General features: G+C 51.0%; 1 protein-coding gene across 1 annotated transcript in view; it reads left to right on the forward strand.

Annotated features, from left to right (window-relative positions):
* ICE1 (interactor of little elongation complex ELL subunit 1) overlaps window positions 1-20,412 on the forward strand; it is a 591,393-nt gene that overhangs the window by 479,573 nt on the left and 91,408 nt on the right. The window contains exon 15 of the mRNA XM_085606774.1: window positions 12,033-12,193. Coding sequence (XP_085462900.1) covers window positions 12,033-12,193 — 161 coding nt within the window. The remainder of the gene's footprint in view (window positions 1-12,032; window positions 12,194-20,412) is intronic.

Genomic DNA, 20,412 nt, shown 5'->3' on the forward strand with positions numbered 1-20,412 from the left:
CTTAAAAAAAAAATATATATATATATATATATATATATATAAAAAATATAATAAAACATACATAACTTAGCATTTAAAAAACCTTTGAAATTCACTTAAAAAACCATAGGTTTCACACACGTTATAGTTAGGAATTAGCATTTAAAAATCCTTGCAAATTCACTTAAAAAACCATAGGTTTCACACATGTTATAGTTAGCTGGACATTTCACTCGTAAAAAACCAATGAAATTCCCCCGTTATAGTTAGTTCAGATAACTATAACTCGCGCGCCCGCAATCCACTGCTCATGACGTCACATATTACATCACTCATGACATAGTCAGTGGCATCACTCATGACATCATCCTTGTGATAGAGTGGCGGTCGCGCGAGTTATAGTTATCTGAACTAACTATAACGGGGGAATTTCATTGGTTTTTTACGAGTGAAATGTCCAGCTAACTATAACATGTGTGAAACCTATGGTTTTTTAAGTGAATATATATATTTAAGTGAATATATATATATATATGTCATGTGATCAAGTCCCCCAGGAGGGATAAAACGCGTAATGGCCGTCTTGTCTGTCTGAGTCAACGAATAAAGCAGATATTCAACAAGAATCCTGTGGTCCGTGCTCCCTTTTCTCGATGGAGAGTGTTTGCGAATATATATATATATATATATATATATGTGTGTGTGTGTGTATATATGTGTGTGTGTATATATGTGTATATGTATATATATATATGTGTATATATATATATATATATCATATATTTTTTTCTTTTTCTAAGGGAAGGGGGCTTGTGGCCTCCTTCCTCGTGCCTCAGTAGGCCCCGGGAAACACATCATCCCCTGGGTCCTTATTTATTTTAAAGAGGTGGGCAATATACCTCCCTCCATGAGCTTTATTAGAACCCATCCATCGGACCTTTTTGTTTATTAAAGGGGAGACGGGCTGTGTGGCCTCCCTCCCCGACGCTTATTTTGCCCTGGGGACACCCGTCCCCCAGGACAACTACTGAAAATAAAGAGGAGAGGGGCCGCGCGGCCCCCCTCCCAGAACCGTTAGCCACCCACTGACCCCATCTTCCAGAACCCACTTTACTTGAAGTAGGGTTCCCTGAAGTCCACCTAGGGGACCCACCATACCCTTGTTGGGGGCTGCGAGGGATCGACTTACGCTGCTCCCACCAGGCGAGAGTAATATTTTTATCTGTTTACCGAACAGCTCAAAAATCTGCTCCCAGCCAGCGTGGGCATTTTCAAACCTCCCATTGGCAGGGAACACTTTGTGTTTGCTCTTGCATGGCAGGAGTTTTTAAAATACTCCCATCAGGTGGGAGCAAACACAGATTTCCTTTACTGGTGCATGCAGGGAAACAGCTGTGTCCCGGGGTGTGAGAAAGGGCATCCTGTAACATGGTTTGACCCCACATTTTACCTGGTATTTGATGTGGTTTTGATTGTAGGGCACAGGGTCCCTGGCAACCAGGTCCCCTGTGCCAATGCTTTTTCCCTAAAAACATATCCACAATTGGTACTTCTGCCACCTGGGTACCTAGGGCCTGGAATCTGAAGAGGGTCACCTGGGGGACCCCCTCACTTTTACCATGCCACTTTCCTTGCTGCTTGCATGCCTCAGTGAGGTGAAAGAAACGGCATTGTCGACATGGCACCCTGCCTAGGTGCCATAACAGCCAGCACTGCCTAGGTAAGTGACCCCTCTAGCTGTAGATAAGCCCCTACAATACTTAAGTCAATTCTTAAATATTGCAAGTGCCAGAGAAGCCGGAAAGAGTAAATGGGCTGGAAACTCGTCAACTCGAGTTCCCCAGCACCATGATGGCTTCACTGTCACAAGGAGTGTTTGGTACCAAGCAACTCCTTGTAATATATCCATACTGATGCCAGTGTGAGATTTAATAAACCATGTACTCAGAGAGCACCTCAGAGGTGCCCCCTGAAAACCTACGACCCGGGTGTGGACACTGACTGGCTTTAGGCAGCCTACCAAACACAGACATGTTTCTGGACCCCTGGGTGAAGAGCCTCTGCTCTCTGGTACCAGAAACAATGCACATTCTGGACGGAGGTGTCACACATCCTCAGCCAGTATGGGCACAGTGCTCGAAGGAGAAGCTTCAAAGGCATACTGCCTTTGTAATTCGACCACACCCACTGCTGCTAGCAGCAGTTTGCAGCCCCTACTTTACACCCCCACTTTGGGTGGGAAAACCGGCTGTAAAACTTTGAAAGACTAGGAGGAGTGCCCACCTTTGTCAACTCCACACCTCAGGTGCAAGAGTCGAACTTAAGCAAACTTTTCAGTCCGCTCCATCTTGAAAATGAGGAGACTCCTCTAATCAGAGCTAGGACTTTGCCCCCTCCCACAGGAGTGCAGCATAATAGAGGGTGCAGTTACCCCAGGTGAGGTGCCCTTTGGCCCTACTTGCTACTCCCTTAAAGGAAGCTGGCTCTGTATATACTATACCAAAGTAAGGTATAGTGTGCACAGAGTCCAGTGGATCCCCTCAGATAGGCAGAGGCTAAAGTTGATAATACCTTACTCTCTGTTTGTGGTAGTGTGAGAGAACAGTAAGGCTTTATCAGAGGGTAGTGTTGAGTATTTATTGTACACACTCCGGCAAGGGATGATGCCACACCCTCAAAGACTGAACTCAGACCAATGTGTTTGTATAAAAAATATCTGAAAGAGACTATTAGTTATAGATTCCTTACCTAAGACTTATCCCCAGGCTTCAGACTGGATCCGGAGGAATGTTTTCTCAGCAGTACCCCTGCGCGTCGGTAGGTGGCGTTGGCCGACTCCGTTGTCGGGGTCGTGGTCGCCGGGATGACGTCACGGTGTCTACTTAGACGCTGCCCTGCACGCTGACGTCAGTTCTTTCTTTTTCCGCACCAGCCAGCGCAGATCCATAGAGAGCTTGCCCCTTTGTCGTTTTTTCACTAACTTTTTTCAACTTTTTGTCAACGTCTTTTGAGTCTTTGACTCCTGGTGCACGAGGGATGTCCAGCTGTCGGCCCGGTTTCAAGCCCTGTGACTCCTGTCACAAGTTGATGTCGATCACCGATCCGCACCTCGTGTGCTTTGGTGCCTGGAGCGCGACCACGACCCGAAGTCGTGCTCCGACTGCCGGGTCCTGAACCCGAAGTCTTTTTGGTAGCAGTCCCAAAAGCTTTTTGAGGCACAGCAGTCTGCTCCGCGCCCTCGAGGTCCCGGTCAAAGGGAAGGTCGTGGGACCGGTCACAGAGCCATTAGCACTCGTCATCAAAGTCTTCCCACTCTTCGGGTAAGTCGAAGCACAAGAAGATGGCGAAGAAGCATTGTCGCTCTTCACCTTCTCCCTGTCAGTCGGCCGACGTGACGCTGGACCTGGAGCTTCGTCGCTCTCCGGCTCCTTACTCGGAGCCCGCTGGTACGGCTCCGCTCTTCCCTCCCATTCCCAGAGCCGGAGCGTCCCCTGCCCAGCTTCATCAATTTTACGAAGCGCTGCACAGCATCTTTGGGCAGCCCGACTCCACAGACGTCCTTCAGGCCCCACGGACTCGGCTGGAGGCCATGGGCCTTCGATGCCCATGGCTCTTGCCCCGGCTCCGCAGGGTCCCCAAGGATCGAGCCCTGGATCTGGATCGGTGCCATTCAATCTCACGGTACCTTCCCCGACACCGATTCCAGTGACGACGCCGGTTGTGCCCCAACCGGCGTCGACCCCGGCCTCACCCCCGATATGGACAAGGTGCCGGACCAACATCAGTACAGTTCCCTACCACCCTGAGTGGCAGCCAGAGGAGGGTGGGGAGGACTGGGAGGGGTCTGTTAACCCTCTAGGGGTCTATTAACCCTCTAGCAGACCAACTTGAGGAGCTGGACTGGAGAGAGGATTTGGGTGGTTCCAGTTATCTAGATACCTCTCAAGACCTTGGTATGCTTTCTCCCCGTACTGTGGCTACGGAGTAGGGAGCCTCCTACTCTGTGGTGTTGCGTAGGGCGGCTGAGGCCTCGAGCTTCATACGGTGGCTGTCAGGAAGAAAAAGTGGGGGGACAACTGCAACAAAAGCCCAGTTTCCTAACTGGGGACTTATAAGTAACTTAGCTCAGGCCAATTGTGTATAAGCCAACAAAAAATACACAATGTAAGGTCAGGGCACTGATGTTTGGTTAGCCAATGTGCGAGTTTAAAAAAAAAAAAAAAAAAAAACAGAAGCATCCATGCAAAACTTTAGGAGTGACCATACAAAAAGAGGCCTTTCCTTCCCTTTAATTATCGTTCCATTATTTGTCTCCAGTGCTTCATTTGGGAAATTATGCATCATAATCTTTGATCCCCTTGCCAAATCATATTCATTTTGGCTATACTTTTTTTATTATTTTTGGCTCTTTTTACTTAAACTTGGTGAGGATATATATTCCCTGTTCCTTTAACCCTGATTTGGTTGGTTTATTACAGTGTTACTTCTCAATTTTTCCCAGGACAGCCTTTCAGCTCCGGTGTATCTGCCAAGGGTGAGCCCAGAAGCCCTAAAGGAAATCTGTAAACCTTTCAAACAAGAATAGTTGGCTTTCTTTTCACAATCAATATCCTGAAGAAGTAGAATGTTGCTGAAGTATCTAGACGACATAGCTCACTGTTAGTATAGTGGTCAAACCACTAAATAATGTTGACCTAAAAATACACTTGACTTTTAGTGGAAGTACCCAGTCCTCCAGGCAGGGAATCCAGAAGGTGGCAACTTTCAATTTCACAGCTGATCAAGTTAACTTAGAACCATTTAGTAATGTTGCGGAGCAGAAAATTGGTTTGAAATGTGGCACTTGACAATTTTTCGTTCTGCAGCATTACAGACTTTTTCTGAAATTAACCTTAGATGTAATAGTAATGTAACACAACTCCTAGTAATTATTGCAAATACCCACACTTGCTTTTAGCAGCAGAAGGGGAGATGCCGAAATGACTGGCAGTTTTAGTTTTACTGTTGATTGTTCCCTACTTTTCTACCTACCTTCTAAACATGACCTAAATGGGTATTTTTAATGGTAAGACAATCACAGTCATTTCCACCATGTGCACTACATAAGTTCTAAATCAAGGCTGAATTATTTCGTTGTTTTTACATAAATCCTGAATCTGGTCCAGGATTCTAGCATTAATCATAGTATGTTTATTAACCTCTACACCTAAAGAAATGCTTCTAACACTCATTTTTAGTTATTGAAATGCATCCATTTCCCTAAGACGTCCTTCACAAAAGTGGTCTGATGAGTCCAATTAACTGTGTGTTTTAAATTTATTTGAATTATGTTAAAAGGCAGTTTGTGAATGTTTTTTTTTTTTAAAACAAAATTTTTAATTGGTCATATTTCGATACACAAGGCAACGGCCCTTCAATGGTACAGTGAAGCAGTTGAACAATGTGTGCATCGATACCCATTTCTATGTGAAGAAACAAACCTTGCAGAACGTGCATGGAAAACAATAATCAAAAACATTGTGCAGACAATGGACCAGTGTCTAAATGAGAATACATGATTCAGCAGATTCACAGCAGACAACCCAGTAAAATAATAAAACCGGCCATCGTTACCACCCTAAGGGACGCATGCCGAAGAGCTGGGAGGGCAACTCGGGGGTCATCCTCAGGGACAGGGGGCAAATCAATTCCGCGGTAAGCTGCCCATCGCGCCCATACTTTGAGAAGTTTCCTTGGGGAGCCCCTAGCCTCAAATACAGCCATCTCCGCACCCATACACTTATCCAATTCGGACTTCCATTTGCTTATAATCGGGGAAGAGGATGCCTTCCATCCCTGAGCTATGTCGCGCTTTGCTATGGTAAGGGCGAGGAACAGTAGGTGCTGTTTATATCTATTCCCCCCTATGTCGTCAGTGGAATGTAACGAGAACAGCCGTGGGTCCAGTGGAAGCATCCACCCCAGCACCTCATTAAGACACGTCCTGACTCTGTTCCGGAAGGGCTGTAGGGCTATGCAAGCCCAAACTGTATGGAAGAAGGAACCTTCCTCTCTACCACACCGCAGGCACTCAGGGGACTGAATGACCCCCATTTGCCACAGTCGCATCCTCGTGTAGTAGACTCTGTGTAAGTATTTGAATTGATGAGTCTGAACCGGGTGGAAACGGCCGCGCCCCGTGGACTGGCGATCGCCTCCGCCCAATCGTCATCCGTCAATTCGGGAATGTCTGCAGTCCAAGCTAGCCGGGTATTGGCGATTTTGTGCATTCCGAGGTCCCCCATCAACAGGCGACCATCAAGGGGTGAAAAGTCAGGGAGGGCCTCCAGATTGCGGATCTGGGGTGAGCGTGCGTGTCGGAGCTGTAAAAATTTATAAAATTGCGACTTGTGGAGGCGAAAGTCGGTCTGTAGTTGCTGGAAAGATTTCAAGGTCGAGCCCTTCATAACATCGCCCAGGGTAGATATTCCCACCAGGTCCCAACCCCGAAACCCTCTCAACGTGTCAGCAGATCTCTGGTACGTACCCTGCCACAAGGGAGTCTGTCCAGTAAGACGCCCCTTCCAACCCATTTGTCTGGTCTTGGCCCTCCATAGCTGGACGTCTTGTCTGCTAGCAGGCGGTAAATTATCTAGCTTTGTGTGGCTGTAGAGTAAATGGAGCAGGGGGACCCGCTCCATTGCGGCCTGTTCGATTGCATAGGCCGGATCAGTGGGAGAATTATACCAAAGTTCGTTGATCACAAGGATGTGTGATGCGACGTAGTATGAGTAAATGTCTGCAGCCGCAATCCCCCTGCAATATGTAGACTGAATGCAAGTGCGGAGCGCCACGCGAACAGCTCCCCCTCCCCATAGGAAATTATTTTGTATGGCGTTCACCTGGGCAAACCACGTGCGAGGAATAGGATAAGGAAAATTTTGGAGGCGGTATAGGATCCGAGGCAGACAAACCATTTTTAAAATGGCTGAGCGCCCATATAGGGATAATGGAAGAGCGGACCATACCATTGTTTCATTTTTAAGTCTGGCCAACAGAGGGGTGATGTTATCAGCCCATGAGATCTTGGGGCACGGGGAGATAAAAATCCCTAAGTATTTAAAACCCTCTGAGGCCCGGGATAATTGTACTGCCCACGATTCACGGCCTTGATGTCAATGTACTGGGAACAGGATAGATTTAGCTGGATTGGCGTGGAGGCCGGTGATGCCACCAAACACCCTGAGGATCTCCAATATACGAAGGCCCGATAACCACGGGTCCGTCATGAAGAAAAGAACGTCGTCGGCATACAACGCAATCCGATCCGATCGTGAGCGGGACCACTCGAATCCCCTGAGCACTGGGTCACTCCTGACCCAGGCCGCCAGGGGCTCGATCGCCAGAGCGAACAGCAGAGGAGACAGTGGGCATCCCTGACGTGTACCCCTCTGTATCGGGAATGGGCGAGAGCGGTGTCCTGCGATTCGAACCGATGCCGTCATGTCGGTGTATAGTAGATGTACATATGACAGGAACCGAGGTCCAAAGTTGATTGCTTCGAGCAGCTGGAAAAGGTAAACCCAGCTCAGCGATTTATCAATATTGGCTAGCAATAGGGCAGCTGGACGGCCTAACGTGGGTGCGGCCGCGATAGCCTTATGAACTCTTCTGATGTTATGCCTAGTAGCCCTCCACGGCATGAAGCCCGACTGGTCGGGGTGAATCAAATCGGTAATACACCCCCGAAGGCGGTCCGCCAAAACTTTCCCTAGCAGTTTAGGTTCGAAATTGATCAGCGAAATGGGCCGATATAAAGAAGGATCTTCGGGGGGACGGCCTGGTTTGAGAAAAAGCACGATTTCCGCGTGCCGCCAGTCTCTAGGGAGCCTTGCCTTGTCCGACACGTCAGCAATGGTCGCCAGCAGATGTGGTCCCAAGAGAGGCATATGGGATCTAAGAAATTCCATTGGGACCCGGGGCTCGGCCTGGCTGGATCGCACCAAGGGCGCCGGTTAATTCCTCTAATGTAATGGGAAGCTCCAGGCGCTCCCAGACGGTGTCCGAGAGCTTACGAGGAGGGATATCCACAAGGAACTCCGCTATGAGTTCCGCCAAAATCTGCTCCTTCCGGGCATAGAGTGACGTAAAGTACTTTGCAAATTCTTCTGCTACATCCACAGGCGATGCATGCAGGGACCCGTTCAGACCTCGGACAACCGGCGTGACGGCCGGGGCACTGTTCGCCCGGCACAATCTATGCAGCATTGTACTGAACTTGTCCCCCCACTGAGATATCCGATGTTGCGAAGCCTCCCATATCTCTTTGGCTTCGCTAAGCAAATACTGGCGCAATTCCTGCTGGGCGAGGACTAAATTGCGTCAAATAATGGGGCAAGGATTGACACTGAGTTGGGAAAACCAGTCCGCCTGACGCATTTCAAGGGCGTCGAGCTGCGCACGGCGTGTACGTTTCTCTTGCGCACGATAGCTAATTTCGTATCCATGGACAGTGGGCTTGAGCGCCTCCCAGAGGACAATGTTCGAGGGAGCAGAAGGGCTGTTCTCCGCTAGGTAGGTAGCAATCGCCGTATGGAGCATATCACGATAAGCCGGATTGCGGAGGTACCATGGGGACATCCTCCAGCGGAATGGGGCCCTGCGGGAGGCCGTGTGGAATTGCATTGAGACCGGAGAATGATCGGACAGACCCCGGGGTTGATGCCGTACCTGAGAGAATCTATGAAGATAAACCCGGGGGACGAAAAAATAATCCAAGCGGGACTGGGACCCATGGACCATCGACAAATATGTGTAATCACGCTCCGAAGGGTGGAACTCGCGCCATATATCTGCCCAGTTCATTGTGGATGCCAGGGTATAAAGTTTGGTTGGACCCGATGATTGAGGGGCGTCACCGACCCGCTGGAGGTCCTGTGGCCCCATTGTATTGTTCCAGTCCCCACCCAACAGTGTCAACCCAGTCGGAAGGGAGCCCCATACCCCAAGTAACTTTTCGATAAAGGTGGCTCCTAGTGGGTAGGGGCATAAACGCTACCAATCTTTATCTGTTCACCACAGATCATGCCTGTGACGAAGAGAAATCTGCCTCCAGGGTCCGCTCTATGTGCATGGTACTCAAACGGGACTCTACGATGTACGAGTATCGCCACCCCCCTAGAGCCTCTTGTGAACCCTGCATGGTAAATGTGGCAAAACCCAAAGCGAGCTAGGCATGGGGCCTTCATACCCATTAGATGGGTTTCTTGTAAAAGCAGGACATCAGCCCCATACCTTTTTGCCTGTCGCAGTATGGCTCCTCGTTTCACCTTGTTCAATAGCCACCGGACGTTCCATGATACCACCATAAGGTCCCCGAGGGAGCTGTCCGCACCGGGTGTCATGGGGGTTGGAATATCGGCTGAGTTGGGCTAGCAGAGCTGCTGAAAAGACACACAATCGCCTGCATATAGAACAAACCAAAAGAAACAAAAAACACCAACAACACATCCGCACGGATATCCCCCCACCCGACACTACCAAAAACAAGGAGCATCTGTCGCGGTATAAACAGCAGCGGACCCCCAACAGGGAGCCCACAGAATTCACACCAAGGGATCCCCGCCCACCCCATGAACCTATAAGATCAAGAACTGTACGGCGTCCGTGGCCCGACCACCTGTGGTCAAACCCCACGCCCGCCCTGGGAACGACATTACAATATAACATTTGCCGAATGCAGTGTCATTTAAATCGCCTCATGAGATACGGAGCAGTCTGGGGACTTCATGGCTGTCGCTCGGGGCTCGGTGACACTCTATCCGAGCCGGGCCCCCGACGCTTCTGGGACTTGTTGCGACGTGGCCTCTGAGTGCGAGAGCTGCGGGAGGAGTCTGAGTCTACAGCCGGTGGAGAGTCCGCACGGAGCTGAGGGCGCTCATCCGACCATGCGAAAACCGCCTCGGGGTATCGAAAAAGTATGACTAGGAGTTCTATATCACTCGCATCCGAGCTGGATATAGTAACATGTATTGAACATTTAGTGACCTAGTCTGCGCTTCGCGGCCATGAAGGCTTGACGCTGTTGCTGGACCAAGCGTGTGTAGTCTGGAAATATTAAAATGGAGCGGGAATCGCGTATAAAGCAGTCCTTGTGCGTCCTGGCGAATCGCAAAATAGCATCTCGGTCCGCGTAATTCATGATCTTGGCGATAACTGACCTTGGGGCCTCGCCTGGGGGGGGGTCTCCGTGTCAGGGCCCTATGCGCCCTTTCAACCACGAAGGCGGAGGATAAGAGATCTTTAGCCAGGATGTCTTTGAGCCACGTGGTAATAAAGTTTGTCATGGACGCCCCTTCACAACCCTCAGCCAGGCCCACGAATCGCAGGTTATTCCGTCGTGCACGCCCCTCCGCATCCTCCACCCTAGATGCCAGTTCCTGCGTGACTACGGATAGCTTGTTTACCTTCTTTTGAAGGGAGGTCACCAAATCTTCCACTGTGGACACTCTTGTTTCGGCCTCAGTTATCCGGTCCACTGCTTTGCGGAGGTCTTGCTGCAGAAAAGAAACTTCCGACCCCACTGCACCAATCTTGGCGTCAAGCATGTCCCAGGCACCGTTGATCGCTGCCAAGAGGGCCGCATTGTCAGGGGCCGCGCCGCTCACACCACCGCCGGCCGCACCACCCGGCGCCGTGGCGTACTGGTCCATGGTGCCCTGTTTGGGGCCGGCCCCACTTGGCCCACCCTTGCCCATGAGGACGAAAGACCGTCTTAATAGTAAGGGGGGGTGATGGTCCTCACCCCTGGGCAAGCGATCGTCTCAGATGGCGGAGGCCTGGATGTTACAGACACAGCGGGAGCACCAGGCGTGCAGGATGGATCTGACCGCACCAACTAATCTCCCTGTAGATTCCCTGAGCCCAGGGACGATCACCCAGAGGGGCACCGGAAAGGGGGGCAGCGGCAATGGCCGCTCACGGCACCTCGTCGCTCTGACGTGTCCCCCGCCGACTCCCAGGGCAGCACACCAGCGAACCCAGACGGCGTTGGCCAAGAGCGAAGGCTCAGGTGAACCCGCCCCCACCAGCACGAGGTATGGCCCCCAGGGATCCAGCCAGCCAAATCAGGATACAGCATCAGCAATCGCCGTAGAGAAGTGGAGGATCGACACCAGGCGCCACTGCACGATGTCGCCACCACCTCCCAGTCTCTGGCACCGGGGGGGGGGGGGGGATGTCAGCCTGCGACACTCACCCCAGGTGTCCAGTCAATTTCCACATAGTCCGCCCCATCCGTGGGCACCAGAGGCCTCAAAAGCACCTCGATCCCTGGAAGGAAGACCTGGCAGCGCCATGGGCCCACAGCACCGCCCCGACAGCGCGGAAAGGATGGCGGCCACCTGACAGAGGATGAGGCTACGATCCACGCACCTCTCCGCCCTGCTCCAGGGCACCAGGCACCACTCTCCCAGCGATCTCCGTTCAGGCTTCGCAAGCGTTGGCCCGGACCAGGGCAATCCCCCTGCTGAGGCTCCGTAGCTCCCCGGACACCGCACCACCACAATGGCGGCCGCGAGGGGGGGGGGGGGGGGGGGACCAGCGGCGAAGTCTCACCAGCCGCAGCGCTCCTCCTCAGTGCAGCCTCCGGGGGGGGTTGAAGAGGCCCAGGTCCCGCGATGTCCGGGTCGCGGGCGCCGAACTGCGACCCGCTCCACAGCGCCACAACAGCCGTCCCCGCGCGACCTGCAATGGCGCCGCTCGAGATCCTCGGGGCGTTCACGGCAATGACTTCTCCAGCCCCCAATTCAGCGACCGCACTGCACTCCCACTGTTATGCGGCGATCAACGGATCACGAACAGTCATTCCAGGGCAGGATTTAGAAGGATGTAGGTAGTATTTTCGGCGTGGGTGGACGGAGCTTACTTAAGCAGCGTCCGCCATGATGGCCTGCCAAGCCACGCCCCGTGAATGTTTTTTAATGAAAATGTTATGAGAATGTTTTATTCTTTGATGTTTAAAAACAGGCAGAGGAGCAGGTGGTAAAACTGTTTTCTTGTATTCCCCTCTTTAGACTTTCCAGAATCTGCCAAATTAACATTGTTCATCATAAGTGTTTGGCAAGATATATTCCTACTGCCTGGCGTGGTGAATAAGGCTATGCAGTCGCTTATGAAGCACCGTGCAAAAGGAGATGTACTGGCATGCTTGACAGCATATCTAAAATGGGAAAAGGTATTTATGGTTTGCATAGGTTTTCTTACAAATACAGTGTGTTCGTTGCGATATAACAAAGTCAGTCACCAGAAGTTTCTTACCACATTATCCTCTTACTAGGCTTCAGGGCTATGCAGCATTTATCACAATGTTTACTCCTGCCAACCCTGTACAAAAATGAACAACCATGTTTTCTTTTGCATTGTTTTAATGATTTCGTGAGTTATATGGCTCAACGCTCAGTGTTACATTTTCAACAAAATCAATGTTTTTCAGGGATTTGTTTCAATTACTTTATTGCCTAAATTGGCGGCTTAAGGCAGCATTGTGCAAATCTGCATATTTATTACTGGGGAAGAGGAGAGTGTACATGATGGGGAAAAGTAGGTACAGCTATTGATCCCTAAAGATTTTGATGAGTACAACACTCCCTTGAATTTCCCTTTTAATATTCAGTTGACTACTGCCCTTCTGCTTTAGAAGGCCTAAATAAAAATTATGGTGTCAGAAGGAGGTATTGCCAAGAATAATTATATTGTCAATTAAAAACATATGTGCCGATAAGTTTCACTAATCAGCAGGGATTTCGAAAGTTACTTCTATTTTCCCCAGGTCATGGATTATTTTATTGCAGTTGAGTAACATTATCCACATGACAGATCTGCGTTTGCTTACTGGGGGTACCAATTGAAAGGAAAAAATGGGGTGCATTATGTTCGTAGCATGTATTGCTGTAGATACACATGCTCTCCATACTCCTGCCATCTAGTGTTGGGCTTGAACATTTACAAGTTATTTTTCTTCAAAGGTGTGTTTTGAACCACCAGGTATAGTGATTCCTTCCTTAGTTGGCAGAGCACATGAGTATCGCCTCCATGTTAGATTGTTTTTTTCTGCCATCTGGTTTGGAAGTGTTCGAGGCATGTGGGCTGCTGAATTCATATCTGTGCATAGATCGCCGCCTAGTGTTGGGTCCGGATGTTTGCACGTTGTTGTCCTGGAAGAGTCTTCGAAGTATCCTTGGATAGGTGACTCCTCCCCTGGACTACAGTGCGCATGGGCATCCTCTCCATCCTCAGATTGTTTTTTTCCGCCATTGGGTTCGGATGTGCTATCTTAGCTCAAGTTAGGAAAATATTTGGTCGAGGCCAAAAGGCCTTTAGTTCGCGTCGGTACTGTTTATCGATCGGGTCTCGATAGCATTTTGCTAGTTTACTAACTTTCAGCGCCGACTTCTTTCGCATTTACCTGTCCATCGACTACTTCGACGATGGAATCCAGGACGCCATTCAAACGGTGTCCGGTATGCAATGCGAAGTACCCACACATAGACGTCCATCCGGTGTGCAACAAATGCCTTTCGCCGGACCACGACGAATCGACATGCATGGCCTGTGCCCGGTTCCGTTCCAAAAAGACTCTAAGGAACCGAAGAGCGGCGAGACTCGAGGCGCAGCACGCGGCACCGGCCCCAACAGACATCTTCGACGAGGCCGACGTCGAAGAATTAGAAGTCATACCCTCCAGTCCCGTTTCCGAACACGACCCCGGATCGGACGAGGGCGACGAGTCACTCTTCCACAGAGGTGAAGACGACACCGAGGTAGGAGACAACGAGGAGGCCTTAGGGGCCGAAGAGAGTAGCTCCAATGATGAACAAGGCCTACCTGTTCACACCGAAGAAACACCAGCGCCACAGCCTTTGGCTCCGGTCGAGGGATCGCCTTCGGGCCTTACCCGAGACCCATCCCGTAGTTCTTCGGCCCCGCCCTCGGGCCCGGCCTCGGACGTTCAGCAGCAGCCATTGCTGCATAAGCCAGCTGGTTTCCCTACCACAAAACCGAAACCGAAAGCTGCTCCGGTTCATACGAAACCGAAACTGAAAGTAGCGCTAGTGGGATCGAGGCCTTCCACGCCAACGCAACGCGTCGGCACCGACCGCACCAAGAGGGACTTCGGTGCCGAACTGGAATCGGGCGACATCGGAGTCGACAAGCGGAAAAAGGCCATCGGCACCGAGAAACCTACTCGGCTACCGACGCCAACAACACCGAGGGCAATACCGCCCGCTTCGCCTCGCGTCGCTCCCTCGACGACGCCGATGCCTCACCTATCGAGGACGTCGACGGTGATCTCCACACCTCGACTCGAGGACCCGCCGGCACCGAAAAAATCCACGCCCGGCTCTACGGACCTGCCCGGTGCCAAAGCCTCGAAGGCGCCCCAAGTGCGGCCTGCTGCGACGCAAAGCAACAAAACCAAGGCGGCCCTCAAAGACCCGTCGGGTTCCGGCCCGATCGGAGCTCCAGCAACCTCTACGGGGCCAGCCAACATTACCTTCGGCTTGCCTCCGTCAACAATCCCGAAGATGTTCCAACTCAGGACACGGGTTACCCAGACTTCGGTTCCACCGGACGAGACGTCTCCGTCACGGGTCATCGACGCCGACACGGGCAGGATGATTCTCCACGACCGAAGAATAACTTCGGAACCGCCATTGGACCCTTTCAGGATCCCACTAAAAAGGAAGCTGCCGGTGGAATCGGAACCTCTCCTTTATGAACCGTTCCATTCCTCCTACCAGGATCCACGCCGGTTCTCCCCCACGCGCTCCGACACGGATGCATTGGAGGACTACATGGATGACCAAGCACCCTACCATGTAGACACAGACCCTGATGACCAGCAGGACCCTGATCAAACTTGGGGCGACCCTGCAGACCCCAGTGCACCTCTCGATACACAGGACCCACAACTCTATGGGGCAAAAACATCTCCCACGGAGGATACTGCGGCGTTCAACGCTCTTATTGAACGTGCTGCAAATAACCATGGGGTACAGCTTCACTCAGATACCATCGAGGATGACTTTCTAATGGACACTTTTGCATCCTCAGAAAGGCATGTAAAAACTCTACCAATGCTGAAGGGGGTCCTCAAACCAGCTAAAGACATTTTCAAGGAACCCACCAGGGCACGAGTGATAAACCCCAGGATTGATAAAAAATACAGATCAGCACCTGGGGATCCTACTTACATCAAAGGACAATTACCACTCGACTCCATCGTCGTAGCGAATGCTCGCAAGAGGGCACACTCGCAAACGACAGGTGACGCTCCTCCCCCGGACAAAGAGTCCAAGGTGCTAGAGACCTCCGGCAAGCGAGTTGCCGCCCAGGCTGCCAACATATGGCGCATAGCCAACACTCAAGCGCTCCTCGCTCGCTACGATAGAGCGCACTATGATACATTGGAACAACTACTCCAACATCTCCCTGACCAGTTCAAAGAAGGTGCAGAACTTCTTATCAGAGAGGGGCAGCTACTCACAAATGCTTCCATCAAATGTGCACTAGACGCTGCAGACACGGCTGCCAGGGCCATAAACACAAGCGTCATGCTGCGACGACATGCCTGGCTACGAATCTCAGGATTCAAGCCTGAGGTACAAAATAACATACTGAACCAGCCCGTCAACCCCGACTATTTATTCGGCCCAGAGGTTGACACCACCCTCGAAAAGATAAAAAAGGACACGGACACTGCAAAGTCCATGGGCGCCCTCCAAACTCAGTCCTTTCGGAGCGGCTCCTTTCGTCGCCCCGGAAACAAGGGGGCAGGTAGAGGACAGGGGTCACAACCAACGTATAACAAAGGCAATACACAGACCACCTACGATAAAAACACCCGAGGTGGATATCGTGGCTCCAGTACAAAGGGCAGAGGACGTGGCTACGGCAACACCAGGTCCTCCCCCAAGAACAAGCAGTGACGCCCTCTCCCTTCCTCCCGACCACATAACACCTGTCGGGGGAAGACTACAAAGGTTCCTGTCCACGTGGAACTCCATCACCACGGACAGGTGGGTCAAAGATATTATAAAATACGGTTACTGTCTGGAGTTAACCTCCACTCCACCCACAATACCACCAAGAAACCGTCCTATGTCCTCAGAGCACTTAACGCTCTTACAGCAAGAGGTGCAAAGTATGCTTCTAAAAGGCGCTATAGAGGTCGTCCCCATCCACGAGCAGGGTACAGGGGTGTACTCCCTCTACTTTTTAATTCCAAAGAAGGACGGGTCGCTCAGGCCTATATTAGACCTGAGACCCCTGAACCAGTACATTCTTTCGGAGCACTTTCACATGCTCACCCTACAGCAAGTCCTTCCGCTTCTCAAGCAGGGAGACTTCCTAGCCTCACTGGACCTCAAGGATGCGTACTTTCACATACCCATCCACCCCTCACACAAAAAATACCTCAGGTTCACTGTTCAGGGGCAGCACTATCAGTTCAAGGTCCTTCCCTTCGGCGTGACAACAGCGCCCAGGGTTTTCACGAAGTGCCTAGCTACGGTGGCAGCACATTTACGGAGGCAGCATATACACGTCTACCCCTACCTAGACGACTGGCTCGTTCAAGCGAAGTCAGCCCAGCAATGTGCAAGCCACATGTCCCGCACCATTCACCTTCTTCACAGTCTGGGATTCTCACTAAATTACCCAAAGTCCCATCTCCAGCCCGCACACGTACAACAGTACCTAGGTGCGACTATAGACACTCTGGCGGCCACAGCTCAGCCAAATTTAGTGAGGATCAACAGCATACAACTGCTGATCTCCAAGTTCAAACACAATCACTCGCTTCCAGCGCGAGTGTTTATGCAGTTGATAGGCATGATGGCCTCCTGCATCTTCATAGTCCCGCACGCGAGGTTACATATGCGCCCACTTCAGGAGTGCCTAGCACGTCAGTGGAATCAGGCTCAAGGACAGTTGAAAGACCTAGTGTTGGTGAGCGGTCGGGCATACAACTCTCTGCATTGGTGGAATCCACAAAACCTTTGCAAGGGCCGACCATTCCAAGAGCCTGTTCCGCAAATAGTACTGACAGCGGACGCGTCTCTCCAGGGATGGGGAGCTCATGTACTCCACTACACAGTGCAGGGACTATGGACGACACAACAGAAGAAGATGCACATCAACCTTCTGGAACTGATGGCAATCTTCCTGGCCATGAAGGCATTCAAAGTACATCTGTGCAACAAAGTCGTGTTGATCCGGACGGACAACATGACTGCCATGTACTACATACAAAAGCAGGGAGGAACACACTCTCCACAGTTGTCTCATCTGGCTCAGAGCATGTGGAAGTGGGCCATTCAGAGGAACATGTTCCTCATGGCGGAACACCTCCCTGGCAAGGACAACCAGATGGCGGATCTGCTCAGCAGACACAGCCACCAGATGCACGAGTGGGAGTTACACCCATCAGTACTCCAACCGTACTTCCAGCAGTGGGGTCATCCAGAGATAGACCTATTCGCGACAAGCGAAAACGCAAAATGCCAAAGCTTCGCCGCCAGATTCCCACATCTGCAGTCGCAGGGCAATGCGATATGGATGAACTGGTCCGGCAGATTTGCGTACGCTTTTCCCCCAGCGCCGCTGATACCGCTGGTGGCTCGCAAACTACGACAACACTCCCTGACACTCGTCCTAGTTGCTCCCACGTGGGCACGCCAGCCATGGTACACCACCTTCCTCGAACTCTCCGTGGTGCCGCATCAAAGGCTGCGGATCAAACCCGCGCATTTGACGCAGAACCATGGAGAGGTTCAGCACCCAGATCCGCAACAGCTGAACCTGGCGATCTGGCTCCTGAAGTCCTAGAGTTTGGCTATCTCAACCTGCCACCTGACTGTATGGACATCATCAAGGAGGCCAGGAGACCCACTACCAGGGCTTGCTATGCAGCCAAATGGAAAAGGTTCGTCATTTATTGCGGTAATAATGACATCAACCCGCTGGACGCATCCATCCACAACATCATCTGTTACCTCTTACACCTATACCGATGCAATCTGGCGTACACCTCTATACGTGTCCATTTGACCGCAATATCAGCCTACCTGCAAACCAGGCAGCATCTCTCTCTATTCAGAGTGCCTGCCATCAAAGCATTCTTGGAAGGGCTCAAACGGGTCATTCCACCTAGTCACCCACCGGCTCCAATGTGGAACCTCAACTTGGTCCTCACACGCCTGATGGGTCCACCCTTTGAACCTCTACACTCATGCGAGATTCAATTCCTTACCTGGAAAGTGGCCTTCCTAGTAGCGATCACTTCCCTAAGAAGAGTTAGTGAACTCCAGGCACTAACCGTTCAAGAGCCATTTATTCAGGTTCACGCCAACAGGGTCGTACTACGTACCAACCCCAAATTCATGCCCAAGGTAATATCGCAGTTCCACATGAATCAGACTATTGAACTGCCCGTTTTCTTCCAAAACCCACAAACTGTTGCAGAAAGGGCACTACATACACTAGATGTACGGAGGGCCCTCATGTACTACATCGACAGGACTAAACCATTCAGGAAGACAAAACAACTGTTCGTTGCCTTTGCCCCACACCACAAAGGTAACGCCATCTCCAAAGCAGGGATAGCCAGATGGATAGTTAAGTGTATTCAAATCTGTTATCAAAAGGCAAAACGCACATTAACTATTCCACCACGAGCCCACTCAACACGTAAGTTGGGGGCTTCCATGGCCTTCCTAGGAAATATTCCCCTGCATGATATATGCAGAGCAGCCACATGGTCCACTACACACACATTTACAAAACACTATTGTGTAGATGTGCAATCAAAACAGCAGGCAGCTGTAGGACAGGCTGTTCTCAAGACACTTTTTCAGACCGCTGCAGCTGGCACGGGTGGCCGCCGCTAATAGAGGGCACTGCTATGTATTCTATGCACAGATATGAATTCAGCAGCCCACATGCCTCGAACTGAATATGCTACTTACCAGTATGCATCTGTTCTTGGCATGTAGGGCTGCTGACATTCATATCGCCCTCCCTCCTCCCCGGCGCCTGTCGCAGCTGCAGCTCTCAGAATTACTGTATAGCATGGTCATCACTTTCTGTATCTACTCCATCACTGCCACAATGGCGAAAAACAATCTGAGGATGGAGAGGATGCCCATGCGCACTGTAGTCCAGGGGAGGAGTCACCTATCCAAGGATACTTCGAAGACTCTTCCAGGACAACAACGTGCAAACATCCGGACCCAACACTAGGCGGCGATCTATGCACAGATATGAATGTCAGCAGCCCTACATGCCAAGAACAGATGCATACTGGTAAGTAGCATATTCAATATTCAGTGTCCGGTGACTTGCAGCGCTTTCCTGCGAACCCAGCCGATCATTTTTTTTACTCCGGTATCAATTGTGAAAAGTTGGCTCAACGATATTCGACTTTGCTTCATTCTATAGATGGCACTCCACAGACTGTTACCTCCAATTGACGCCTCACCGCTATGGTCCCTGGACGTCCCCGGGGCTCAGTGCCCTTCACTTTGAAGATGTCATCTTTAAAAATGCCTAATCAGTGATGGAAAGGACACCTTTCCAATACTTTTCCCAGTGCCAATCAACATTTCCCTGGACGAACTATCACCAGATGTGCAGTCTCTGCATCTCTCATGACCACGATGATACCAAGTGTGAGGCCTTCCTCACCATCCATTTGAACAAAGAAAAGACTCTTTGGTACCAAAGCGAACATAGGTGGGCACATCAGAGGATGCAGAGGCAAGTGTCCTACCGCACCCATGTCATCTTAGGGAAGCACAGCGCTGAGAAAAAACCCAGCCGTTTGGGGTCACAGCCACTCCAGTCGTCACTAAGCCTGGAAGCATCCTTCTCCTCTGACTCAGAGTCTGAGGAGGAAAAAGAACATGGACCAAGATTCCTTTGCAAGAATCGTCTGCAAGACTCTTCCATATGATTCTTCTGCTGATGGACACTGAACTATGCTGATGGGCTGTTCGGGACCCAAGACAAGACTGTATCTGTTAGGAGGACTCCTACTGCAAATTTGTCCCTGTACTCTGCAAAGTTCCTGCAACCTCCATGGCTATGCATCCTCCAGTCTCACAAGGACGTTGTGTGCATCATGGGCAGCTAGATGGAATCTGCCTTGGAGTTGAGGAGTTACTCCCGCAGCCACCTCAACAACGACGGCCAGTGTCTGGATCCTGCTGTCCCATGGACTCTCTAAGGCTCTGCAACACAAGTGGTAGTTCTGTAGCTCTTCAGAGGCCTGACCCATCTTCTGTGCAATTTGGTAGACAGCAGTCCCTCGTTAGAGCTGCTGGAATCAAGCTCCTGTGTACCACATGTGGTTACCGTTGCCAAGGCTTGTTGGCTCCCCAGTCCAGAGGTCTT

This window comes from Triturus cristatus, chromosome 5_2 (assembly GCF_964204655.1).
Source record: "Triturus cristatus chromosome 5_2, aTriCri1.1, whole genome shotgun sequence".
In the NCBI taxonomy this organism is placed as follows: Eukaryota; Metazoa; Chordata; class Amphibia; order Caudata; family Salamandridae; genus Triturus; species Triturus cristatus.